Source organism: Mirounga angustirostris, unplaced genomic scaffold, assembly GCF_029215605.1.
Source record: "Mirounga angustirostris isolate CCGP_5_RB_7025 unplaced genomic scaffold, mMirAng1.0.hap1 SCAF_7, whole genome shotgun sequence".
Taxonomy (NCBI): domain Eukaryota; kingdom Metazoa; phylum Chordata; class Mammalia; order Carnivora; family Phocidae; genus Mirounga; species Mirounga angustirostris.
In genome coordinates this window covers 75517558-75544322 of record NW_026991715.1, presented here as the reverse complement: position 1 = coordinate 75544322, position 26765 = coordinate 75517558, and the positions used below count along the sequence as shown (strand labels likewise).

At 40.9% G+C, this 26765-nt stretch overlaps 1 protein-coding gene across 4 annotated transcripts in view; it reads left to right on the top strand.

Annotated features, from left to right (window-relative positions):
• Positions 1-26765, top strand: part of ERAP1 (endoplasmic reticulum aminopeptidase 1) — an 82429-nt gene that overhangs the window by 45424 nt on the left and 10240 nt on the right. For 3 of the 4 annotated variants that reach the window (XM_064596415.1, XM_064596414.1, XM_064596412.1), the window contains 13 exons: positions 2446-2989; positions 4960-5098; positions 7748-7882; positions 10523-10643; positions 11414-11568; positions 11911-12024; positions 13184-13315; positions 15382-15513; positions 15671-15742; positions 17103-17257; positions 24084-24163; positions 24729-24912; positions 26300-26456. In XM_064596415.1, the coding sequence (XP_064452485.1) occupies positions 2463-2989; positions 4960-5098; positions 7748-7882; positions 10523-10643; positions 11414-11568; positions 11911-12024; positions 13184-13315; positions 15382-15513; positions 15671-15742; positions 17103-17257; positions 24084-24163; positions 24729-24912; positions 26300-26456 (2103 nt within the window). In that variant the 5' untranslated portion in view covers positions 2446-2462. The remainder of the gene's footprint in view (positions 1-2445; positions 2990-4959; positions 5099-7747; positions 7883-10522; positions 10644-11413; positions 11569-11910; positions 12025-13183; positions 13316-15381; positions 15514-15670; positions 15743-17102; positions 17258-24083; positions 24164-24728; positions 24913-26299; positions 26457-26765) is intronic. The other variant, XM_064596416.1, reaches the window with a different exon arrangement.

The window sequence follows — 26765 nt, the reverse complement described above, 5'->3', positions numbered from 1 at the left end:
TTTGGGAACTCTTGGGGACTTCGGGGCTTCTCCCATGCCTGAACCTGCCACCCGCATTGCACTCCCTACCTTCCTGGGGCATGGGCTGCACCCACAAGGCCACTGCCATCAGAAATTCAAAATGGAAGCATCACACAAGTTCCCTTTATTTCTCATGTCCCAGCTTCAAGGGAAATCCATCGTTTTGACCCTGCACTAGAATTCTGCCTGAGGAAGTAAAAGTGGGAACCCTTTATTATTTTGGTGTTTAAACTTTATTTTTCTCCTTCAAATTGCTTCAGTTCTCCATAGCTAGAAGCATCCTCTAGTTGGTTCCTACACACACATACAAAAACAAGAACACATAAACAAAAAAAAACCTGTTCTTCCTGTTGAACCTTTGATTCTCTCTTCCCCTTTCATCCGGGTGGTACCTTTTGAACTGAGATTATGGTGCCTCTGTGCTTGACTGTCTCTACTGTGTTGGTATCCTTTCTGTTTGCCTGAGATCTGCTCTGTGGGGAAGGGGGATGGAGGGACCTTTAGCAGGGGAGCAGGATGGAGAGGGAGGGGTCGGGGAGAGCACATCAGTTATTACCTTGAAGTGCTGTTCTTCCACATAGCGTTCAAGGGCTAAGACCAGAGTTTGGCAAGGTTATCTAGAAGGTTCTCAGGTTGGCTCTCCAATAGAATCTCTGGGAAGATTTTTAAAAATTCTGGTGCCCTGACCTCATCACCACAGATTTCAGTTTAATTGTTCTAGATAGGGACCCAGGCCTCAGTCATTTTAAAAGCTTCCTTGGTGATGTTAATATGCAGCCAGAGGTGAGAAGTGCTGACATAGAGGTAGAATCCCATGTACCACACTGTAGCATTACTACTTTTCTCATCTGATGTCTATGTTCAGGAGCCCAAGGAGCTTGAGGGAATTAGGACCAATTACCTGGACTCATCTAACTTCTAGATGAGTCCTGGCAAACACCTTTTAGAGAGATGTCTTTGTCTAAGAGAGAGAAATGTGCTCAGTTCTCAGCCATGGTTGCCAACTATCTTATAATTCACATTCCTTTCATGTCCTAAGACCTTTAAAATAAAGTGCCAAATATAGTCTGCAGCAGGACTCCCAACATGCTTTGAGCATAATCTTGGAGTCACTCCCTTCCTCGCCTTGTGAATAATCATTCTCCATCCAGATTGATTGCTCCGTCCACATTGATGGCCCAGCCAGCCCTCAGCTTTCTCCCTTCATGCTTTAACTCCTGCCCTGGTTTGCTCCACCTGCCGTGTCTTTAATGCCCTCCCTTCATTTCCAGATCCAACCCATCCTTCCAAACCATGCTCCAATGCTGGTCTTGCATGAAGGCACCCCAGAGTCGCTGTGCGGCGGATGTCACTCTCTCCCTTCTCCCCCAGCACTAGCTGTTGTTATTATTCTTAAAATGCTCCATACTTTCTCTGTTACATTCTGTCATTTGTGTAGGAATGTTTTCTCCCTTTCCAGATTTTGAAGTCCTTGACTGTGGGATTTGTGTCTTGTGTGTTATTATATCCCACACAGTACTCAGCACACCGCCTTGTATGTGGCAGGCATTCAACATGTATTTGTTGGATGACTGTAAGAGAGAATCCAGGAGACTGTTATATTTGTCAGAAACGATTGGTGTGAAAATCACCATAAACCCTTTAAGTCATTCCTGGCTAAACACGTATTAGATGAACTTTTGGCATGACATTTGACAAAGACACTGCTGTTATTAAGGGTTACTGTTAATGGATACTTGCCTCCCCCCACCCTTTGCTACTCAGTGTCTGTGTCTCCTTCCTATGTTAGGCATTCTCGACTTTATAAGCTTGGCGGGGAGCCAGACCTGTCCTCTACTGCAGAAGCTATGAAGTCCAGATTCTTGCTTTTCCCACCTCCCTGACTGGTAGCGTGAATACCTTACCTCGGCTGAAAGAAGTCCTGCCAAGTGGCAGGGGCCGTAAGGATCTCATATTGACAGTGGCCGAGGCAGTGTCCAGCATCTGGTCTCTAGGCAGTAGGGCAGCTTCCTCCAAGGCGCAGTGTGGGTGGGGAGAGGTCACCTGGTCAATTTCTCTAGTGTGGTTCTGGCTGTCTTGGCCTGTTTCATGTGGCTGGCTTCCCAAATGTCCTGACAACTCTGACCCTTTTTGTGAACTACTTAGTGAGCTTGTTCTATTGCTTTCAACCGAGAACCCTGACAAATAGAGTGCATTTAAACTTGGAGAGCCAAATGATACTTTTTAATAGGTGTGAAGACTGTTGCTAACCAGTAACTTCTTTCTTCTGTGAATCAATAACATAGGGTAAAGACCTAGAACTTTTGAAAGTTTGTATCTATATCGGTTAATGCTGGGTAGATACATTGTGAAATTATGCTGTCTTGATAATATTTTAGTGACTCAATTTTTTTGGGGGGGGGCTTTTATACATTTTGCCACTAGGTAGTTTGAACAAGAAGATGATATCTCTGTCCATCAGATGGCCACTGGCAACCATGCTGTTTCTACCGTCCTCACTGTTGATTCTCTTAACTGTGTCAACTCCTTCGTGGTGTCAGAGCAGTGACACGATGTCTCCAAAAGCTAGTAATGGGACTCCGTTCCCCTGGGAGAAAATGCGACTTCCTGAGCACATCATCCCAGTTTATTATGATCTCTTGATCCATGCAAATCTCACCACTCTGACTTTCGAGGGAACCACGGAGATAGAAATCACAGCCAGCAAGCCTACTAGTACCATCATCCTGCATAGTCACCTCCTGCAAATATCTAAGGCCACCCTCAAGAGGAGAGTCGGAGAGAGGCTGTCTGCAGAACCCTTGAGAGTCCTGGAGTACCCGCCTCATGAACAAATCGCACTTCTGGCTCCCGAGCCTCTGGCTGTTGGGATCCCGTACACACTTGTCATTGACTACACTGGCCATCTTTCTGAGCATTTAAATGGATTCTATAAAAGCACTTACAGGACCAAGGAAGGGGAAATGAGGTAGTTTTTTCTTTTTTTTTTTTTTTTTGTAAACTTCAAGTGCTGCCCATATTAAATTTGTTATTTCATATGGATTATTTCTTAAATCTCCCTTGATTGTTGAATATTTTGATTTTGTGTTTCATTTATATAGCTAAAAATAACCAATAGATTATTTTTCTTGTTTTTTGGATCTCATTTTTTTCATTCTGTTTTAACCAGTTTTCTTTCCTTCAGTTCTGTCAAAGTACCTGTTTGTTCATTTAATTAGATTTCTGGTATATAATAAACATTTTTAATTCTCTTAGCCTAGTATTAGTTTCCTAGAGCTGCTATAATGAAGTACCATAAACTGGGTGGCTTAGAACAACAGAAATGTATGCTCTCATAGTTATGGAGCCTAGCAGTCCAAAATCAAGGTATTAGCAGGGCTAGGCTCTCTCGAAATCTCTGCAAAGAATCCTTCCTTCCCTCTTTCTAGTTTATGGTGGCCATCGATTGTTGGCATTCCTTGGCTCGCACCAACATCAGTTTATCTGCCTCTGTTATCACATGGCCATTCCCCAAATTTCCCTCTTCTTATAAGGACACGAGTCTTATTAGACTAGGGCCCAACTTCATGGCCTCATCTTAATTTGATTACATCTGCAAAGACCCTATTTCCAAATAAAGTCATATTCCCAGATACGAGGGATTAAGACTTCCACATATTTTTGGAGGATGCAATTTATCACATACATACAGCGTATTAGAAGAAACATTTTTTTTCTTAGACCCTCATCTGCCTTGCTTTTGTTCTGTTTTTTAAGGAGGCAAACTATTTTGGGAGAATTTATACTGAATTTTATTTATTATTTTTAAAATTTATTTGAGAGAGAGAGTGAGCGAGAGAGAAATGGAGCAGGGGGAGGGGCAGACAGAGAGGGAGAAGCAGATTCCCCATTAAGCAGGGAGCCCGGCATAGGGCTCTATCCGAGGACTCCGGGGTCATGACCTGAGCCGAAGGCAGACGTTTAACCCACTGAGCCACCCAGGCGCCCCAATGCTGAATTTTAAAATCAAATTTTATTTGCTAGTAGATTATATTCATTTTTCTGAGTCCATATTATTCTTTGGAGGTTAAAAAAAAAAGTCAGATGCTACCAAAAAGAATTTTTTTAAAAAGTAAATTTTGTCCCCTATCACAGCCCCTAAATATAACTATTACTTTTATTTTGGGGAGCATCCTTCCAGACTTCTCTCTGGTTATGGATAAACATTATATAAATGGAGCTATGTTATATTTTCCATCCTATACGGGATCTTATTTTAATATGTTGAGGAAATGTTTCATATAGATGGCTATCACTATACATTATTTTAATGAGTTTATTATAATGTATGTGCAATGGTTTAACTAATACCCCATCAATGGAGATTAGGTTGTTTCCACGTTTTCAACAATAGCAATATCTTTGTAAATCATTTCCTTAGAATAAATGCCTACATATAATTGCTAAGTTAAAGGTCTACAGTCTTCTGATATCCCTTGTCATATTCCTCATCTGTAGCTAATACTGTATCTGGGAAGTCTTTTTAGAGCCGAAAAGCCAACAGATATGTCCCTTTAACTTACATTTCATTGATTATTAAGGAAGTTGAGCAGGTTTTGATATGTTTATTGACTATTTGTAGGTTCTTCTTCTGTGAACTGCCTGTTTATGACCTGTACGTGCTATTCCCCTTGGTTGCTGGTGTAGTCTTATTCATTTATAAGTGCTCATTATCTGTCAAGGCTGTTAAACCTTTGTCACATAGCTTTCAGTCCATTTTCCGTTTGTTACTCGTCTTTTTACTTAGTTTATGATAACTTCTGTTCTATGAAAGATTTTTTTTTTTGTAGTGAAATCCATAATCTTATGGTATCTCTAGGAATTAAAAACCAAACACACATCTCTTTTAGAGTCCCTGGTGCTTTATTTGTATTTTTATTTCACTCACCATAATTTTAGAGTACTTGCATCAACACACTTTGAACCTACTGCAGCCAGAATGGCCTTTCCCTGCTTTGATGAACCTGCCTTCAAAGCGAATTTTTCAGTCAAGATCAGAAGGGAGCCAAGACACCTCGCCATCTCCAATATGCCACTGGTGAGTCTGAACTCCTGTGTATCTACTCATAGGAAAAATCCATTGATACGCGGTCACTTGCGTTACCCCAGTGACAATTAATATTCAGGTCACCTGTGTTATTTGTTTTATTGCCTGACAGCTAACTTTCCTTTCTTCATTTCCAACCTGTGCTTTTGTTTCAAGCAGTAATTTATCTGTAGTCAGAGAAAAAATTAGCCCTAAAAACAAGTAGGATTTTAGTCCAAGTGGCATTCCAGGTCCCTGGTACTGACAGGAGGGACACTATAGGGACTCAGGTCCGGTTTAAATGAGAGTGCCCTTCACAAAGCACTTTCCCCTTCCTTTTCTCATATGATCTTTTCAAGGGCATACTTTGTCACATAAGGGTATATTTCTAGTATATAGTTATTTTCTATAATTTCTATATAGGATATACTAATAATACCTAGATGATTTGTGACCATAGCCACGAAATTGGGCTGACAGAAAAAAAGTAATCTTTTTGGAGTATTATGGTACAAAAGGTAAGTAGTGATAGAGAGCTCAGTTCCCTTTACAGAGACCATCGTCCTCCAATTCCAAAGCCAATGTGGACAGCGTTCCATCTGATTTTCCCAAAAGTGGTGGGAGAATGGCTGTGCCAAATGAATAAAGCTACTCAGTACGTGCCACTGACCAATGATTCTGACAGCTTAGAAAAACTCGTCCACTGAGCTCTCAGCCTGCAACAGATGCGGATCAACTCCTGAAGCACACACAGCCTTTGTCCTCAGAGTTCGTGTGACGAGACTCACATGGAACAGATTCTGCCCAGAGTCTTAAAGGGTGTTCCCGCTCAACCCTGTGCTGGCCAGGGGGGCAAAATCTTAGCGTGGGACTCCGAGCGCCACAGCCAGCGTCTCGGACAGTACCTTGCAACCCTTAACACTCTGTAGACCACCAGCCCCCCACCCCAGCACTGAATACCTTAAAAATCCTTTCCACAAACAAGATTCTCACAGGCCCCCCTCAAAGGGCCATGCTCTGTGAAAAGTGCTCTTCAGCAGATCTCTACCAACTAAGAACTTCTGTCTATTCCACCCACATTTGTAGATGGAAAAAAAACAAACAAAAAACAGGGAACAATTACAGTTTTCCTGATAGAAATTTGAGATAGAGAACAAGCTTGTTCCAATTATCGTTCCATCCCCCAATGTTATGCCATTGCTCCCGGGTTTGTGAGTGAGTTCTCTCATTAGAGGATCAATCACAGCTTTGGGAGAATAAAGAAAAGGGGCAGATGAAATCAAGGGGGAGACTGATGACCAAAAAAGCCTGGTAGAGAAACTCGTAGGTTTGCAGCGTGAAGGCTGGGAACTCCCAAGGCTTCACAAAGATGCTGGAGCCTAAATCCATGGCTATCCAGGACCCATCTGTTAAGGAAAGGAAAATCTCTAATGTGGTCTGGCCTCTTGGACAGGAAAGCCCTCCCATTGGCAGAAATCTTATAGGACTAGCCTGAAGTCAGGCTGTGGACCCGGAGTTCAGGGGAAGGACAGTGCAGTCTCCAAGGATCTCTTTGGTGGCTGGAAAAGCAAATACTCCATCAGAACATTGAAGTGTATGGGCAGTGGGCAGGATTTCATCCCATTTAAAGTTGAGTTAATTAGCTTACTTTCCTAGTAAAGAGCACAACTTCAGGAATGAAACTTTTGGCTAGGGGTGGGTAGAAGGCATTTAAAAAGAAAAGGTAAGTTGGGGTTTTTCAAGAGTAAACCTAGGTCGGCTATCAGAGTCAGGGGAGCAGAGAGTGACCAGCAGACACCAGAACTGGTGGGTGGGTATTACAAAGAAGGATGAGAGCACAGAAAACTAGAGGTGGAAATAAGATTCCAGGGAAAATGCTTGTGTTCACCGGGCTAGTTCTTCTCTCCTTCTCCTTCTCCAGGGCCCTGCCCCACTGCTTGGTGTTGCCTGACGTATTAGACTTTCCTTTTGGGGAGCAGACCTCTTAGACTGTCCCTCCACCACCCCCACCCCACCCCACTGCAGGGCGGCTCCCTGACTGCACCTAAAGCAGATTCCAATGAAGCAAATCAAGAGTTTGGAGGAAGCTTGGCCGCATCAGGCCCAGGCATGTGTTACTTTCAATTTTGTAGGGAAACAGAAGCTCTTTTTAAGTTGTGCATGGTTACATGTTTGCCCATTGTGGAAAACAAATTAGACAGTGTTTTGCAGATAGTTCTCATACCTGTATTTAAGGTCAGGTGGTCTACATCTTGGCAAAACCAACAATCTCAATTTTGCTTTGTCCCATTCATATTATCAATCCTCATGTACCAAATATGGGCCAGTTTGCAACCATCTGGGGTATTGAAAAGAAATTTAGTGATGATAGTTGCAAAACTCTGTGAATATAATAAAAAAACCCACTGAACTATATACTTTAAAATGGTGAATTATATGGTATGTGAATTGTATCTCCTTAAAAAAAACTGAGTAGAATGGCCTTAATATCGAAATTACAATCAGATACTGGAAAGAGAAATTTTAAGATAATTATACAAATGTTGTGCTGTATACTTTGAGTATTATGTCTGGTGGTTAGGAAATTTCCCTTTATCAAGTATTTTCAGTGTATTGGGTGATTGATGATTTATCTGATGATTTCAGTTATTCTGATTTTAGGTTGAATCTGTGACTGTTGCTGAAGGACTCATAGAAGACCATTTTGATGTCACTGTGAAGATGAGTACCTACCTGGTGGCCTTCATTATTTCAGATTTTGAGTCTATTAGCAAGATGACCAAGAGCGGAGTCAAGGTGAACCCTGGGATTGTCAGATTGTCACATAGGGTGACCAACTTGTCCTCATCTACCTGAGACTGTCCTGGCTTTAATATTGGGAGTCCCACATTTTGGGCACACCCCTGAGTCTTGGGCAAAAACCGGGGTGGTTGGCATCCTCTTGTCACAGATGCTGGTATTTACAATGAGGTTCTAAAAACAAAAACATGAAGAGGCTTGGCCTGGCCTCATTCATGGTTCTGGCTCCACCATTAGCTGGTTTTCTGTCCTGGGCCCTGCTCCCTGTGGAACTTAGTTTATACTTCTGCAAAATGTGTACATTGGACTAGATCCTGCAGGGGTTTCTGAAATTGTTTCTGGCTATCACTTTCTACAGTTCGGAAGTAAGTGTGATTGACTATCTGAACAGAGGATCTCTAGTCTTGAGAAGGAAGTAAAATAGAGCAGTTGGCTTAGAGTATTACATCGCTCTGGGGAGAGCAGTTGTGACAGTGAATACTGGAATACTAGAGAGAATATCTTGTTTCAAGGACTATTTGCCCTTTTCCTGGGTAACAAAGTATAGTGAACAACCTATTCAACTGTATGCTGGGCTCTAAATGCAAACAATTTTTTTTTTTTTTTGGAGGGGAGGGCTTTAATTTAATCTCATTTATTTGTGCTGGCTTTCACTGAGGCCTGAATATGTAGGACTTCTCTGATGAATAATCTTTTGTTCCCCTAGTGGTTCTTATTCTTGTAGAGATCTTTCTACTTACCTGGAGATTTGAAAGTGATGCTTGAGACTTGAATGTAGGGACCAATCTAAATTTCGCAGTGAAACTATCAGCAAAAACCCTCACCCATTGAATTGCCCACTTTGGGGAATCGTTTATGAAAGATTTCTTTAATAATGTCTCTTCCATACTGTGATATTGTGATTTATAATAAATATATATACATGGTCTTTGTCCCAGTCCCTAGCATGGAGCTCCTAAATAAAATACTAGGAATTTTCTGATGACAGCTAGAAAGGTGTCTCTAGTTAGGTTAATGAGATGACTTGTGGAAAGCATGTAGGTAACCTAAGGATGGGGGTTGGTTGCCAGAGAACCAGCCATGTGATTGGAGGGTTGGAACTTTCAGTCCTGCCCCCTTGACCTCCAAGGGGGTGGAGAAGGGCTGGAGAGTGAGTTCAGTTACCGAGGGCTAATGACCTTCTTGGTCATGCCTGTGTGATGAAGCCTCCATAAAAACCCAAAAGACATTTCAGAGAGCTTCTGGGTTGGTGCAAGTGTGGAGATTCAGCGAGAGTGGCCTGCCTGGAGACTGTACGGCAGCTCTTTGCCTTTTCCTGTACCTTGTCCTGTGCTTTTCCTGTACCTTGTCCTGTTCCATCTGGCTGTTCCTGAGTCATGTCCTTTTATAGTGAGTTAAAGATTTCTCCAGTTTTGTGAGCTGCTCTTGCAAATTAATCACACCTAGAAAGGTGGTCATTGCAACTTCCAAACTATAGCCTATTGATCAGAAGCACAGATGGTAACCTGGAATTGTGAATATCATCTGAAGGGAAGGGGGGCGCAGTTTAGTAAGACTTAACCTTTATGTTGTGGAATCTGGTGCTATCTCTGGGTAGTGTCAGAATCAGGTTGAATTGTGGGACATCCAGGCGGTATTGCTGAACTGCTTAGAGGTGTGGGGTTAACCTGCACCCTCCCACACACACATACATTGGATTTGGGGCCCAGAACTCCTTTTACGTATTAGTAGTTATAGGCCTTTTATTTCTTTAAAAACATTAAACATACATTTTATATTCTAGTAACTGTCCTGTCTGAAGTCTTTGTGTGTCTGATTCTGTGGTTTGTTATTTCTGCTGGTTCTTGCTTATGGTGTCTAGTTCCTTTGTGTATATTGAATTTACACTGCCTGAGTTGAAGGTGGATTCTTCCAGAGAGAATTTGTTTGCTCCTGTCAGGTGACTGGGAGCATTTACGAACTCATGAACCACTTTAATTCAACCTATTAGCTTCAGATTTTTGAACCCCCTGGTTAGTGTGAGTGCAGCTCCTAACCAGCATGAAGAGTAGCTTTTACTGATTTTCTTAGGACTTCCCTCGACCTCCCCCATATAGTACCAAGACTTGACTAAGGCATTTTTTCCCCTTGCAGTCTGCTTGAGGAAGGGGGTGGCTATTTTTAGTTTACCCTTATAGAAGGGCGTGGTCTTTTAGGGTCCAGCTTTATGCCTGGTGTGTCTTCTGTTGGGCTTCCACCTTGGGCAGGCTCTGGACTTGGTCTCCTATCCTCTGAGACCTTCAATGCTGTGAAGACCCAAATCTATCTGTATTAGGTTAGTGTCCTCAGGACAAAAGCTGGTGTAGTCCTCTGCTGTCTACGGAGGGTCCCACCCTCACTTTTGGCATCTAAGTTTTCTTTACTTTTCCACTATGTCATAAGAACATTTAAAAAGACATTTTTGTGGATGTTATCCAGCATGTTGTAGTTTTCAGAAGGGGAGTTGATCAGAAACAGCACTAAGACAAGAAATAGAACTGCTACTTTTCTTAATTGGCAATCATACTGCAGAAAATGAAGCCTTTGATGTCCATCTTCCATGCAGTTGTGGAGAGAAGCCACAATAGCATTTGAAGAGCTAACTATCTTTCTTTTCAGGTTTCCATATATGCTGTGCCAGACAAGATCCATCAGGCAGATTATGCACTGGATACCGCAGTGACTCTTCTAGAATTTTATGAGGATTATTTCAGCATTCCATATGCCTTACCCAAACAAGGTAAAGATTTTGCAGTTTTTGCAAATTGCGGCATTTGATGATGTCAGCTATGGATTATATCCTAATTGGCATTCCCGTGGTTATCTCAGCCCTTCAAGTCCTTAAACTCTGGCAGGTGTCGACCATCAGGTTGATCTTCTCACCCCTAATCTATACAGTAAATTCTAATTAGAGCAGAAACAGATCTTGATTAGGTTCTGAGGCACATGTCATGGTGATCATTCTACCTTCTGACTTTAAAGATAAACCCAACTGGATTAGTGGGCAGACAGCAAAGGGCAGAAGCTGCATTTCTTTTTTTTTTTTTCATGATTGGCACATATTTGGTAGGAATATAGAGGGTGCTCAATAAATTTTTCTTAACAAATTTATACAGTGTAAGGAAAATCTGCATTTTCCTTCTTAAATGGGCTCTTCAGACCATTGTGTGTTTGAGATTTTAGGTGAACTGGAGTCTGGGGCATCCCAAGTCTAGTGGATTATTGAGGAAATTATTAAGAGTATTCAATCCCCAAACTCGTCAGACAGCTAGATAGGGAGTCTGGAGGCCTGGGGCCCGCATCTGACTTGGTCACGCAGCAGCAGAGCAATTCAGTGAATCACAGAGCCTCTTTTTCTCGGTTGTGAAAGGTTCTTCCAGCCTAGAATAGGATTCTGCACAACCAGCCTGGCTTTTCTTAGGATCCCTACACCCATCCGTTCTGAAAGTTAGTGTGTACATGCAATGTGTCATTTAAAGACTGGAAACAGATTTGTGTGTCCTTCCCAAGATCTTGCTGCTATTCCGGACTTTGAGAGTGGTGCTATGGAAAACTGGGGACTGACCACATACAGAGAATCTAGTCTCTTGTTTGACGTTGAGAAGTCTTCGGCAGAAGATAAGCTTGGCATTACTATGATAGTGTCGCATGAACTCGCCCACCAGGTACACAAAGCTAATTATGCTTTTAAAAATTGTGGTGAAACTACATCTGTGTTGCTTTTATGGGACAGAAGAGACTTTTCATATTGACATATGAATTGGATCGATTATTTTCCTATGGAAAAAAGGCAAAGTAAAAAGAGTTCTTTAAAGCATTAGGTAGCATGTTTTAAAATGAACATGGAAAGGTTTTTCTTTTTACTTTGATAAAGTATTCTATAAATGTTGCTCATAAACTGGCATCGCACATGTGAAATCTTTCCTCCTGAATACCTTATGTTTATAGCTGTGTAGATCATCCAGTCTCCCTAGAAATGTGTGAACAATCTACTGTTTTCCTTTTAGTGGTTTGGGAACCTCGTCACCATGGAATGGTGGGATGATCTTTGGTTAAATGAGGGATTTGCCAAGTTTATGGAGTTTGTGTCGGTCAGTGTGACTCATCCTGAACTGAAAGTTGTAAGTATTTACTTGTTTTTAACAGGTGGATCTGTTGTTTTATTCGGTGTTGCTGGAAAATACTTACTGATCCTCAGTGATAGAATTCATAGACATATTAACTCCTTGATAGTTGAGCTAGGAATCAGGTTCCCAAAATGGTAGTGAACTTTAAAGATATCACAAAGGCTTATTTCCAAACTGGATTGCTTATTTCCAAATCTGTGATTGTTAGGAAATGAAGTTAAATCTTACCCTCCTTTAATATCAAAGAAATAGAAGTAACGACAGCCTGTCTGTTGCATATCATTTTCTCAACCTTCAGGTTGTTCACTGAAGGATTATTAAGTACAGATTGCTGTTATTTCAATAGGATTCTACCTGTCAAATCAAACAGGATCCCATTTGCTCTGGATAACTGCACGTTTGTTTATATATGAGCCTACATTCAGGAGTCACAAACTGAAATGCTTTGAAACCTTTATGTGTTTTGTTTTTTTATCAGGTGTTTAACTTGTGAAAATCACATGCAATAAAGTTAAAAAGAAACTTCCTTTAAGTAAAAACAAAAAAACCTCAAACAGTCCTTTACCCTACTATAATTTTGACTTCTCATTTTCATCTTTCTGTACACACTTATTTATAGTTAACGTCTATATAACTGTTACACTACAATGGATCATAAATATTTTCCCATTTCCACATAACCCTTAATAATAAAAATGATTATGTGTGTATGTTATTCTATTAGGTAATATGCCCTAAAAAACCAGATTATACTTTGAGTTTGTTACCCATTTTTTTTTTGACCACATGGTTTAAAATCTAAATTTCTTTGCTTTAAAATAAGATGATTGGAGATGTTGCAATCTACACACTTTAGTTTGTTGTTTTGATACTATTTGGCTACAGGCATCATGGTTTTGTTTGTAAGAGAATATGGTCTTCTAAAGTGATAGGATTTAAGATGAACAAAATCTACAATGTTCACCTAAAATTGTTTCTTGGATGCTTTTTAGCAATAGCAATTCTATTTTATTTTGTAAACCCTATAAATACGGAATAGGTTTGGGCCAGAAATTTGAAGTATAAACCTATTACCCCAAACTAAACATCAGTCCTTTCAGATTTATTATCTAAAATAGAAATCACGTGGGTGATGTTGTCTTTGTCTCAACAGGACGATTATTTCTTCGGCAAGTGTTTTAATGTGATGGAGGTAGATGCATTAAATTCTTCACATCCTGTTTCAACAGCTGTGGAGGATCCTGCTCAGATTCGGGAGATGTTTGATGACGTTTCTTATGAAAAGGTAAAAATGGATGATAAGGGTACATTTTGGACATGAAACTGCTGAAGACTTGGGTGGAAAGATGATAGGTAGGCTTGTGGGTGGCTTTCCCTTCATAAGGAACAAGCCAGATTGAATGCCTTCTGTGCTGCCCAGGGTTGGCTGGAGTTCACTCTTTTTACGGCCTAACTTGCAGTTTGATTGGTAGTCCTGAAGATGATCTTTGAGTCGGTTTTTCATTTACTCTGTCATAAAATGAAAACTTACGGCCTTTAAAAACTCTGCCTCTTATTTATCATTCAACAAACGGGTCTTTTTTTTTTTTTTTAAAGATTTTTATTTATTTATTTGACAGAGAGATAGCGAGAGCAGGAATACAAGCAGGGGGAGTGGGAGAGGGAGAAGCAGGCTTCCCGTGGAGCAGGGAGCCCGATGTGGGGCTCGATCCCAGGACCCTGGGATCATGACCTGAGCCGAAGGCAGACGCTCAATGACTGAGCCACCCAGGCGCCCATCAGTCTTCTTTTCTATGGTTATTTTTTTTTTAAGATTTTTTTTTTTTTATTTATTTGAGAGAGAGAATGAGATAGAGAGAGCATGAGACAGGGGAGGGTCCGAGGGAGAAGCAGACTCCCTGCTGAGCAGGGAGCCCGATGCAGGACTCGATCCCGGGACCCTGGGATCATGACCTGAGCCGAAGGCAGACGCTCAATGACTGAGCCACCCAGGCGCCCATCAGTCTTGTTTTCTATGGTTGTTATTTTTTTTTTTAAAGATTTTTTTTTTTTTAATTAATTTATTTGAGAGAGAGAATGAGATAGAGCATGAGACAGGGGAGGGTCCGAGGGAGAAGCAGACTCCCCGCTGAGCAGGGAGCCCGATGCGGGGTTTGATCCAGGGACTCCAGGATCATGACCTGAGCCGAAGGCAGTCAGTTAACCTACTGAGCCATCCAGGCGCCCAACAAACGGGTCTTGATTGAGCCTCACCTTTGCACCAGGCAAACGTTCCTACCTCTCGTAGCTTCTAGCCTTTCGGCCCCTTCAGAAATGGTTGGTATTGTTGAACTGCCAAATACTGCCCTACACAATAAGTTTTATAACAGAATTGGAAATGGTTGCTAACATTTAATGGAAGATTTTATATAAAAATCTTTAGCTGGCTTCTCTGGACAAGGGACAGGAAAGCATTCCAGTCACACTGGTGACAGGGGGCCTGTGTATTTCCCTCAGCAATACAAGCCAGAGCTAAAGTCCTAGTTCCTCCTTCGTGAGATCAAGCTTCTGCTTTCCCAATTGTCTTTCCATTCCCAACCATTCTACTGTCTTCAACAAGGCAGAGAATGTCATTTATCATTTTATTTGGCCGATTTATTTGTAGTAAACAGAAGAGTATTTCTTCGATGTTTTCATCAGCAGTGCAGGGGAGGTAAAAACAGACCTACAGAGGCCTAGCTCAGTGGAACAGCTGAGCGAGCCCAGAAATAAACCCACACCTACATGGTCAATATTTTTGCATGTGAAAAGGGAGCTATAGTCGTGAGGGTGGAGGGGAAAAGACTCTTCACACAGGAATACAGGGTCTCGAGTCTTCTCTTGCTCCTTTTCCCTGTGTTCCTCTGGCCCTCTCTGCTCCGGGCTGCCTGCCCTCCCCCGTTCCTTAACCAGTACCTCCGCTTCCATCTCTTGTTGGAGTTACTTTCCCCACTGCCGCTCCAGAGCGGCCCCAGGGAAGGCAGGACGTGGTACCAAGTGTTGGTTCAGCACCACTGTGCCCTGCCCTGTGGATAATGGGCAGTGGTGGTCATTGGCCCTGTGGGGAGGCTTGGTTGCTGTTAGAAAATGATGGCCCTAAGGGACTAAGAAGAGAAACAATCCCATTCAATCCCTTGCCTAGACAGGGCCAGGTTTACCCACTTCTTTGAAAAAATTTTTTTTCTGTAAACCCACTTTCTTTAATTGTGTCACAAATCACCAGACTTTGAAAATGTTACCGCAGTTGCATTTTGAAAGAATTCCTCCAAAATAAAAGTGTGGCGGCAGATTAGATGATGGTTAAAGTAACAGTTACCTACGTTGTCTTTTCAGGGAGCTTGTATTCTGAATATGCTAAGGGATTATCTCGGTGCCGACGTATTTAAAAGCGGTATTGTACAGTATCTCCAGAAGTACAGTTACAAAAACACAAGGAATGAGGACCTGTGGAATAGTATGGCAAGTGTGAGTATGGTTTTGTTTATATCTGCGTTGGGGATCACCAGGCTTATTACCATATTGTGGTTGGTGGTTTTTTTCCTACACCTTATTAATCCCTCTGAGAAGAATCCTGAGTGTTCTCTAGAGAACCAAGAATAACACGTTTGGTTTTGGTTTTTAGATTTGCCCTACAGATGGCACAGAAAGGACGGATGGCTTTTGCTCCAGGGGTCCACATTCATCTTCAGCCTCAGTAAGTTTTTACAGCTGTATGTCGTACCCCAAAGCTCATATGTTTATGCCGTATTCTTTGAAGGAAACCTCTGGGCCAACCTCTCTGAAGTCCTTCATTATATCACTCTAACTCCACATAAGATTGTGCTTAAACTGTAGCTGACTGACAGTCTTTTTACAGTTTCTCTTAAAAGCTGTCTACGCAAGGGAGTTGCATAACCTTTGTGGGTAACACATATCACTGGTACTAATTTGTTCAGCTTCGTTCTCTGGAAAGCAGTGAATTTATGACCTGTTTCTGTGGTAGACTGGGGCTTTATCCGTCAGGCCACGTGGGTCCTTTCCATATCTCTTCATCTGTGGAAAAAACAAATAGGGGCAGCAGGCATCCTTGAGCACTTACTACGTGTCAGGCATGTGCTAAGCACTTGACTCCTTTACGTCTCAGGGTAAACCTGTGAGCAGGGTACTTCTTAGCTTAACAGATGGGAATGTGAAATCCAAAAGCATATGTTGAGTAAATTGCAGTGTGGGGATTGAATTTAGATCTAACTCATGTTTTTAACTGCTAAGCTATAAAGAATTCATAATATTTGAGTCCCAAAACAACGTGAGTCTGTTTATCTGGACTTGTGGAGTATTTTCATAGGCAGTGGAGGTTGAGTCTAGAGATTCAGCTAAATTTTATTCACCATATTTTCATTTTTGGGAGCTTTTTGGTTTTTAGAGATCACTTTACTCCGTGATTTCTAGGGGGTTTTTTTTTTGTTTGTTTTGCCTTTTGTGAACATTTTTTTTTTCCAGTGTGAATTTTATCTTTATTTTTATTCATTTTTATTTTATTTTTATTTATTCATATTCATTTTTATAAAACAAATGCATTATTTGTTTCAGGGGTACAGTGGATTTGTTATGTAGTGTATTTTATCCTTTGGCTCTTAAATATCCTTAGAAGCTTTTTTAGTATCGAAGAATGTATCGGCTTTTGAGTTTACAACTGCTGAGTGTGGACCATCTTGATGTTAGCACCTGGGAAGCACAGGCTAGTGGCTGAACATTTTTTCCCACCTTGCTTGTCTGAGCCAGCATTGCTGGGTGCAGCGAGCCAAGCCCAAGGGATGCCCAGTAGAACCGGACACAGTACCTGCTCGTAAGCCGTGACCTGTACCTGTGGGTAGAGGAAGAGAACGGAAAAGCAAGCAGTCCGCGCTTGGACAGGAAGGCCACGGCAGCGCGCGGTGTGGGGAAGGGAGGTGGGCAGGGGCTGGCGAGCAGAGCAAGGGGTCAGGGGTTGTCAACAGGTAGCCGCCCCATGAGCGCAAGCCTGGGCTCTCCAGCGTTGGGCGAGTGCTCACGGATCTGTTTTCTGTCTGGATCAGCACTGGCGACAGGAGGGCCTTGATGTGAAAACCATGATGAACACGTGGACGCTGCAGAAGGGCTTTCCCCTGATAACGGTCACGGTGAGGGGGAGGAACGTGCACATGAGGCAGGAGCACTACAGGAAAGCACCCGAGGACGCCTCAGAAACCGGGTAACGTTCAGGGTGGAAAACTTGGGGCTGTTGCCTCCGTAACACCTGCCTTGTGCAGGGAAACTGTATTTTTCAGACTGCTCTTGTCTTGACCGCTAAAATATTTCAGTTAAATCTCTGTATCCTGTGAAGTCGAGTTACACACCACCATCTTCCCAAGAGGATAAATGTGGCTTTCAACCTTGGTTCATCTCAGTAAAGTTGATAATGTATCAGTATTTTAACATTCCCGTGTTCTGTAGTTTGATGGGATGGTAATTCCGGTTACTGACTGGAAACAGCTCTAAACTAAGCAACTGCCACTAAATGCCGATAGTGCCTGGCATTTGGGTTGGAGCTGAGGACATAAACGTTCAGGTGGTTTCTGGGGATTAGGAGAGCCTGTGTTTTGGAAGTCTACATTAGATCCTGGAGCCTGTTTGTTGGTTTTAACACTCCAGAAGGACATCACTGGAAAGGAGATAGTACACCTTGACTGACCCTAGATGGACAGTACTTAAAAAAAAAAAATTTGTTTTTGAAATACTTTCAGACTTACAGAGAAGCTGCAAGAAGAGCACAAAGAATGCTCGTGTATTCTTTACCCAGATACACATATGTTAACTTTTTTTTTTTTTAAGATTTTATTTATTTATTTGACAGAGCACAAGCAGGGGGAGCAGCAGGGCCTGAGGGAGAAGCAGCTCCCCGCTGAGCAGGGAGCCCGATGCGGGGCTCGATGCGGGGCTCGATCCCAGGACTCTGGGATCATGATCTGAGCCAAGGCAGATGCTTAACGACTGAGCCACCCAGGCGCCCCACATGTTAACTCTTTACCACATTTGCTTTATCATTCTCTCTCCCCCTCCCTCCCCTTCTCTCTTTACATCTAACCTGAAATATGTATATAAAACCTAAAATAGAACCTTTCCATGTAAAATCCAAAATATCAGTTAAAAATATGCTCTTTATCTTTTTGTATCCTCTCTATATAACATGTATATTATTATAATTGACAGTGTCCTATTTCAGATATACATCATACTGATTCAGTATATTTATACATTGCAAAATACCAACGATAAGTCTTATTACCATCTGTCACTAAAGTTATTACAATACTATTGACTGTATTCCTTACACTGTACATCTCATGACTTATTTATTTTAAAACTAGTTTGTATTTTTTAATCTCCTTTACCTATTTCACTCCCCCCCCACTGCCCTGCATCACCCCCCATAACCAACCGTCTGTTTTCTTTATTTGAGTCTTTGTTTTGTTTTTCAGATTACACGTATAGGTGAAATCATACGGTATTTGTCTTTATCTGTAGGACTTCTTTCACTTAGCATAATATCCTTGAGGTCCATCTCTGTTGCAAATGGGAAGATTTCATTCTTTTTTATGGTTAATACTCCATTGTGTGTGTATGTACGTATGTGTATATATACAACTTTTTATCCATTTATTAGTGGACACTTAGGTTGCTTCCATATCTTGCTATAGTTAATGCTGCAGTGAACATACAGGTGCATGTATCTCTTCAGATGAGTGTTTTCTCTTTCTTTGAATAAATACCCAGAAGTAGGATTCCTGGATCATAGTTTAGTTCTATTTTTAATTTTTTGAGCAACCTACATACTATTTATGATAGTGACTGCACCAATTTACACTCTCACCATCAGGAAAATGGAGCTTCCCATTTCCTCAGCATTCTTACCTATACTTGTTATTTTTATTACTTTATTTTCTTTTCATCATGATAACTGTACTCTTGAATCCCCATCACCTATTTCACCCATCCCCTCCCACCCACCTCCCCTCTGGTAACCATCAGTTTGTTCTCTATAGTTAAGAGTCTGTTTCTGTTTCCTGGTTTCTCTCTTTGTCCTTGTTTGTTTTATTTCTTAAATTCCACATATGCATGAGATCATACGATATTTTCGTCTTTCTCTGACTTACTTCGCTTAGCATTATACTCTCTAGTTCTATCCATGTCGTTGCAAATGGCAAGACTTCATTTTTTATGGCTGAGTAATATTCATTATATATACCATATCTTTATCCATTCATCTATTGATGGCTACTTGGGCTGTTTCCATAATTTGACTATTATAAATAATGCTGCTATAAACATTGCGGTGCATGTATCCCTTTGAATTAGTGTCTTCATATTCCTTGGGTAGGTACCCAGTAGTGCGGTTGCTGCATCATAGGGGTAGTTCTATTTTTAATGTTTTGAGGAACCTCCACACTGTTTTCCGAGTTGCTGCCCCAGTTTGCATTCCCACCACCAGTGCACGAGGGTTCCCCTTTCTCCACATCCTCACCAACACTTGTTTCTTGTGTTTTTGACTTTAGCCATTCTGACAGGTGTGAGGTGATATCTCATTGTAGTTTTGATTTGCATTTCCCTGGTAAGTGATGTCAAGCATTTTTTCATGTGTCTGTTGGCCATATGGATGTCTTCTTTGGAGAAATGTCTGTTCATGGCTTCTCTCCATTTTTTAATTGGATTATTTGTTTTTTGGCTGTTGAGTTTGATAAGTTCTATATATTTTGGATACCCTTTATTGGATACATCATTTGCAAATATCTCCTACCATTCCACAGGTTGCATTTTAGCTTTGTTGGTTGTTTCCTTTCCTGTGCAGAAGCTTTTTATTTTGACGTAGTCTCAATAGTTTATTTTTGCTTTTATTTTCTTTACCTTAAGAGACCTATCTAGAAAGAAGTTGCTACAGCCGATATTAGAGACCTTACTGCCTGTGCTCTCTTCAAGGACTTTTATGGTTTCAGGACTCGCATTTAGGTCTTTAATCCATTTTGAGTTTATTTTAGTGTATGGTGAAAGAAAGTGGTATGGTTTCATTCTTTTGCATGTAGCTGTCCAGTTTGCCAACACCATTTGTTGAAGAGCCCTTTTCGCATTGTTTACTCATTCCTCTCTTGTCGAAGATTAATTAAGCATATGATCATGGGTTTATTTCTGGGTTTTCTATTCTGTTCTATTGATCTGTGTGTCTGTTCTTAGGCCAGTACCATATGGTTTTAATTACTACCATTTTGTAATATAACTTAAAATCTGGCATTGTGATACCTCCAGTTTTGTTTTTCTTTTTCAAGATTGCTTTGGCTATTTGAGGTCTTTTGTGGCTCCATACACATTTTAGGACTGTTTGTTCAAGTTCTGTGAAAAATGCTGTTGGTGTTTTGATAGGAATTGTGTTAAATCTGTAGATTGCTTTGTGTGCCATAGACATTTTAACCGTATTTGTTCTTCCATTCCATGAGCATGGAATGTCCTTCCATTTCTTTGTGTCGTCTTGAATTTCTTTCATCAGTGTTTTATAGTTTTCAGAATATAGGTCTTTCACCTGTTAGATTAAGTTTATTCCTAGATACTTTATTGTGTCTGGTACAATTGCAAGTGGGATTGTTAATTTCATGTTCGGTTGTTTCATTATTAGTGTATAGGAAGGCAACAGATTTCTGTACATTGATTTTTGTGTCCCACGACCTCACTAGACTCAGATATCAGTTCTAGTAGTTTTTCAATGGACCCTTGAGAATTTTCTATGTATGGTATCGTGTCATCTGCAAATAATGAGAATTTTATTTCTTCCTTGCCAATTTGGATGCCTTTATTATTTTTTTTTATGTTTTCTGATTGCTATGGCTAGGACTTCCAGTACTATGTTGATTAAAAGTGGTGAGAGTGATCTCCTTCTCTTGTTCCTGACCTTAGGGGACAAGCACTCCGTTTTTCACCATTGAGTACAATGTTGGTTGTGGGTTTGCATATAAGGCCCTTATTATGTTGAGGTATGTTTCCTCTAGACCTACTTTGCAGAGGGTTTTTATCATGAATGGATGTTGTACTTTGTCCAGTGCTTTTTCTGCATCTTTGAAATGATCCTATAGTTTATCCTTTTTCTTATTGATGTGATGTTTCATGTTGATTCTGTGTGTGTGTGTGTGTGTGTGTGTGTGTGTGTGTGTATGTGAGAGAGAGAGAGAGAGAGAGAGAGACTGAGCCACCTTTGCGTCCTGGGAATAAATCTGGCTTGATTGTGGCGTATGATTTTTTTTTTTTAATGTATTGTTGGATTCAGTTGGCTAATACCTTGTTAAGGATTTTTGCATCTATATTCATGAGAGATACTGGTCTGTAGTTCTCTTTTTCTTATTTCTATTGTGGCCTTTTCTTTTCCTCTTAAGATTCCTTAACATTTCTTGTAAGGCTGGTTTGTGGTCACGAACTCCTTTATCTTTTGCTTATACTGGAAACTCTATCTTTCCTTCTCTTCCGAATAATAACCTTGCCGGGTAGGTTATTCTTGGTATTAAGTTTGTCCCTTTCAGCACTTTAAATATATTCTGCTACTCCTTTTTGTCTGCAGAGTTTTTGCTGAAGACTAAGCTGATAGTCTTAGGGTTTCTCTTGTATGTGAGTTTGTATTTCTTTTGCTGCCTTTAAGATTTTCTCTTCAATTGTTGACATTGTAACTGAAATATGTCGTGGTGTGAATCTCTTTGGATTTCTCTTGCTTGGGAGTTTCTGTGCTTTGGGGGCCTGTATGTTTATTTCCTTCCCCAGGTTAGTAAAGTTTTCAACCATTATTTCTTTAAGTTTTCTGCCCCTTTCTTCCCTCTTCTTCTGGGACCATTATAATGTGAATGTGAATGTCACTTGCCGTTTGATCAGAGGTCCCTTATATACTGTTCTCATTTTTGTTTTCTTTTTGCTATTCTGATTGGGTGATTTCCACTGTTCAGTCTTCTAGATTATTGATCTGTTCTGTATCATCCAATCTGCTGATGGCTTGTATTGTATTTTTCTTATTATTCAGCTCTGTGACGTCTATTTGGTACTTAAATTTTCTAACTCTTTATTGAAGTTCTCACTGTATTCTTCCATTTTAGTTCAGTGAACATCTTTATGACCATTATTTTGAACTCTTTATCAGGTAAATTACTTACCTGTTTCATTAGGTGTTTTTTTTTTCCCCCTGGGATTTTTTCATTTTCTTTTGTTGGGAATATAATCCTTGGTGTCCCTAGTTTGTTTGACTTCATAGGTCTATTTCTGTGTAACCTGCATAGGTTGTGTGTGCCTTGTGGCTTTGGCTGTCCAGCTGAAGCTGGAGTGGATGGGGGGAAATGCCCCAGGGCAAAATGCACCAAGGCTGTCCTGGTGAGATGGCTGGAGCCAGAGAGGGCATGGGCCCAGGATTCCCAAACACTGTGCTGGAGCTGCCCTGGTGAGACAGCTAGAGCTGGAGTGCACATGGACTGGGGAGCTCTGAGGCACTCCTTCCCTGGGCCACTCTGGAGAAACAGCGGGAGTTGGAGGAGATGCTGCCCTAGTAGGATGTCTAGAGCTGGAGTGGGAACAGGTGCGGCCCACAGGGTCCTGGGTTGTCCTGGAACAAGGCTGCCGTGGTAGGATGGCTGGGGCTTGACTGGGTATAAGCCAGGAGGGTCCCAGAGCACTCTGCTGGGGCCATCGTGGCAGGACGACTGGAGCTGGTGTGGGCTAGGGGTCTTGGATGGGCTGGGGTGGCCCTACGCAGCTGGCTAGAGTGACTGAACCCTGCTCCTGTCCACAATATCCTGGTGGGGGGAGAACGTACACAATGGTGCTCACCAGTGCCTACGACTGCAGAGAGAGTTCTAGCGGTTTACCCACTGTTTGGTGGATGATCTAGAGTTAGTGGATTTCCTTCACTGATAATTTAGTTATCCTTTACATTGCTATTTATTCATCACATCCCAGGGTGGGCAAGTCTGCATGCGGGGCCTTCGGTAATAGCCCTCCCTCACTGCGTTGGGATGGGATTCCTGTTGTTATCCTGTCTCTGTCTTTGCCTTCTCTGTGTGGTCCCTCTATCATTTGTTGTGCAGAAGCTATTCAGTCAGCCCTCAGTTCTTCCTCAGGAGGAATTGCTCTATATGTAGGTATAGATTTGGTGTATCCAGAGGAGGAGAGGAGTTCGATGTCCTCCTATGCTGCCCTCCTGGATCCACAGTAGCATAGTTTTTTTTAACTGCAAGTAAGTTGGAAACCTGATGTCCTGTACCCTGAAATAGTTCAGTGTGATATTTCCATAAAAAACAAGAACATTCACTTATGTAAGCATAGTATAATTATCAAAATTATGAAATGAAATTGATCTAATAACTTTGATCTATAAACCTGATTTAACTTTTCCAGTTTTCCTAATAACCTCTTTATAGCAAAAGAAAAAAAACCATTCTGGTTCAGGATTAAGTATAGGCTCACATTGTATTGTCACATACGTTCAGTTGTATTTTTTTCTTTTTTTCTTGAAACAGTTCCTCAATATTTTTCTTCGTCCTTGACATTTTTGAAGAGCACAGGCCAGTTTGTTTTTTATTGATAGGATGTCCTCCAGTTTTTGTTTTCTGCTGTTTCTTCATGATGAAATTCAGTTTCTTCACGATGAGATTGACAGGAATTCCACTGAAGTGTTACTCTATTCTTAACAAATGATGTAGAAGTCACATGATGTCAATTTGTGCCATTTATAGGCCAAGGTCTTTAAGGTAGGACCTCCGAGTTCCAATCAGCCAACCTCTGCAGAGGATGCCAGGGTTCACTGGAACCCAAATTCCCAGCTCTACTGAAGAAGTCTGAGAAGAATGAATAGTGCTTGAGCTGACGCCCCTTGCAAAGCTGGAAAATAGGCTAGTGACATCTTGACCTCTTGGCTATAGTAGTTTTGGTACCATCATTTAAACTAGCCTGGGTCTGGTATATGATGGATGATTTAATAACTGTTTGTTGGAGAGACTCAACAAATAATCTGTCCTTTCTTTAAGGTACGTGTGGCATGTTCCATTGACCTTCATTACCAGCAAATCAGACTCAGTTCAAAGATTTTTGCTGAAGACAAAAACAGGTAACTTACCATAGAAATAACTAGGTTAAGTCCAGAAGAAACTGCAAATATGTAAGACTTAGTTACTAAGGTTGTTTTACTATTTATCATGGTTAAAACAGAAGGATCAGGTCAACCTTTATATTCCGCGAATTGTTGGCTTTCAATTTCTAGTGAAGATAGAAGTTGTCTCTGGTGGCAAAAAAAGAAAGCCAGTGTCTTGCCAGATAGAGATTAAAGCAGCTGAGTTCTATAATACTAAGAAGGAGGGATTACTAATGAAAATTCCCCCTTCTTTTGCTAACCCTGCTGGATCATGTCATATGTATGGCCTGAAATGTGGCTGTATTCTTCTCCTCAATCTATAAATCTCAAAAAATTGGCATCTAAAGCTGGTGCTGGCTTTTGCCTATTGGAATGGACTTTTCTGGTTTCTAAAAGAAATGTGTTCAATATGAAACTCATTTCAGTATTAAAATTGTTCAATATTAAACTTGCCTTTAGTTTCTTTGTCCAGTCTCTGATCAGAAAAGCTTTCATCAGTCAAGAGAGAAAATGGAGCTATGATTTATTGTATTTGCTCTAGATGAGCTCATCCTTCCAGAAGAGGTAGAATGGATCAAATTTAATGTTGGAATGAATGGTTATTACATTGTGCATTATGAGGATGATGGATGGGATTCTCTGACTGGCCTTTTAAAAGGCGCACACACAACAATCAGCAGCAATGACCGGGCCAGTCTCATCAACAATGCATTCCAGCTCGTCAGGTAATACTCCTCAAGGTCTTGGTTTATTTCTGAAAGCAGCTGTTAACATTCAAACGCTTGATTTCTAAAGATGAAAATGATTACTTGCTAGTAAGAAGCTGAAGGGTGTTTTCCCCTAAGTTCTTCATAAATTCCAAGGTTGCTTTCAGTCTTAGAATTAACCACGTGTCTGTGTCTGCAGAGTAAGCTAAAGCAGGTAATCTGTATTTTAATCTTACTAACAACTTAGGTCAGACCGATGCAGAAGTACAGAAAACCAGGAGACCAACCTTGTGGAGAAGCCCCTCATCCCTAAAGCTTGTCCTGTAGTTTTTCTGGCCATCCTAAAGCTCAGGAGGTTTCTGCCCTGCTGGGTCTTTCACATTTTTGAAGACTTCTTAGAAGACCACGTGGCTCAGTACCCAGTTGTTTGCATTTTGTCTCTTGGGTTAAAGGATTTCTCCCCCCATACTTCCATACTGAATTTAATGGAAGCTTTATGGAATAGAGCTTAGAAAATGTGGCCCAACCACATGGTGTTTGAGTTGTTGAGGACAGTGTTCACTCTAATTTTTTTGCCTTATGCCAGTGGTTTTTAAGGAAATGGTTCCCAAGCCTGGAACTCAAAATTTTTCAGTATTTAGGCAGAGCTGCAGTCCCCAGGGGAGTGACCCAGGTGGGAAGAAATGATTCTATAATTCTCCTCATTTCCCATGTCCCTTTGTTCTAAATGTTGGGTTCTTCATTTGCTGGACCTCTCAGGGTGGCAAAAGGCAATGGGGGATAAGGATAGAAGTGGTTTATCCAGTTGTTTCTGCCTACCTGAGACTATTTCCCTTTGTAATAGTATTGCTTATTTCTTGTAGGGTTTTGTACTTAACTCAGCATATACCCTGCCACTGAGACTTTGAACACCTGCCCTCCATAATGAAGGGTTTTTTTTGTTTTTGTTTTAAGATTTTTTATTTCATAATGAAAGATTTTTTAATCTATATTCACTTTCTTTCTGAAATGGAGACAGAATGTGTTTAATCCAGACACTCAGACTTTTGATTGGGTGGCAGTCTCTCTGACCAACATTATTGATTTTGATAAAAATCACCATCTTACTCTGGACGTTGAGTACCCAGTCTGTTGTTTCTTAGAGGGACGGATGCTGACCTGTCTCCGTTTTGTCTTCATCACAACTTAGCATTGACTCTATTATTATTCAAGAAAATTCCCTCACAGTGGTAAATAAGCCAGTGTTATATGTGAAAGAAAAGATACTTATATAAAGGTCACTGTTGATAAGGAGGGCATTTATATCTGATTGAATGTTTTGCTGGGAGATTAAAATATCTTTTGAAACAAAAAGTTGATTTCCTGGTTTTTGTTTAAACTGCTAACCATGGTATCTCTTGACCAGCAATGGAAAGCTATCAATTGAAAAAGCCTTGGATTTAACCCTGTACTTGAAACGTGAAACTGAAATTATGCCAGTGTTCCAAGGTTTGAGTGAGCTGATACCTATGTATAAATTGATGGAGAAAAGAGATATGAGTGAAGTGGAAAATCAATTCAAGGTAGAAGCCTTCATAAACTGAATAGTTACATACTGGTTTGCTTTTGTGTGGGTGTGGGAAAGCATCCTTACCATTATGTATATATGTATGTCCTCATATATATTAAAAGTACATCAGAATTAGTATTTGGATTAAATAGCAAAGATTTGGGTTTCATTCCAACACTAAAGACACAGCACTCTAAGAATCTGTACTTAAATTTTACGGATTTGTTATTCCCTTCTTTTTGCAAATCCTTTATTTCATTTTGTCTTTGGATGGTTACTATTTAATTTTTATTATATTTTATTCAAGTTAACATATAATGGA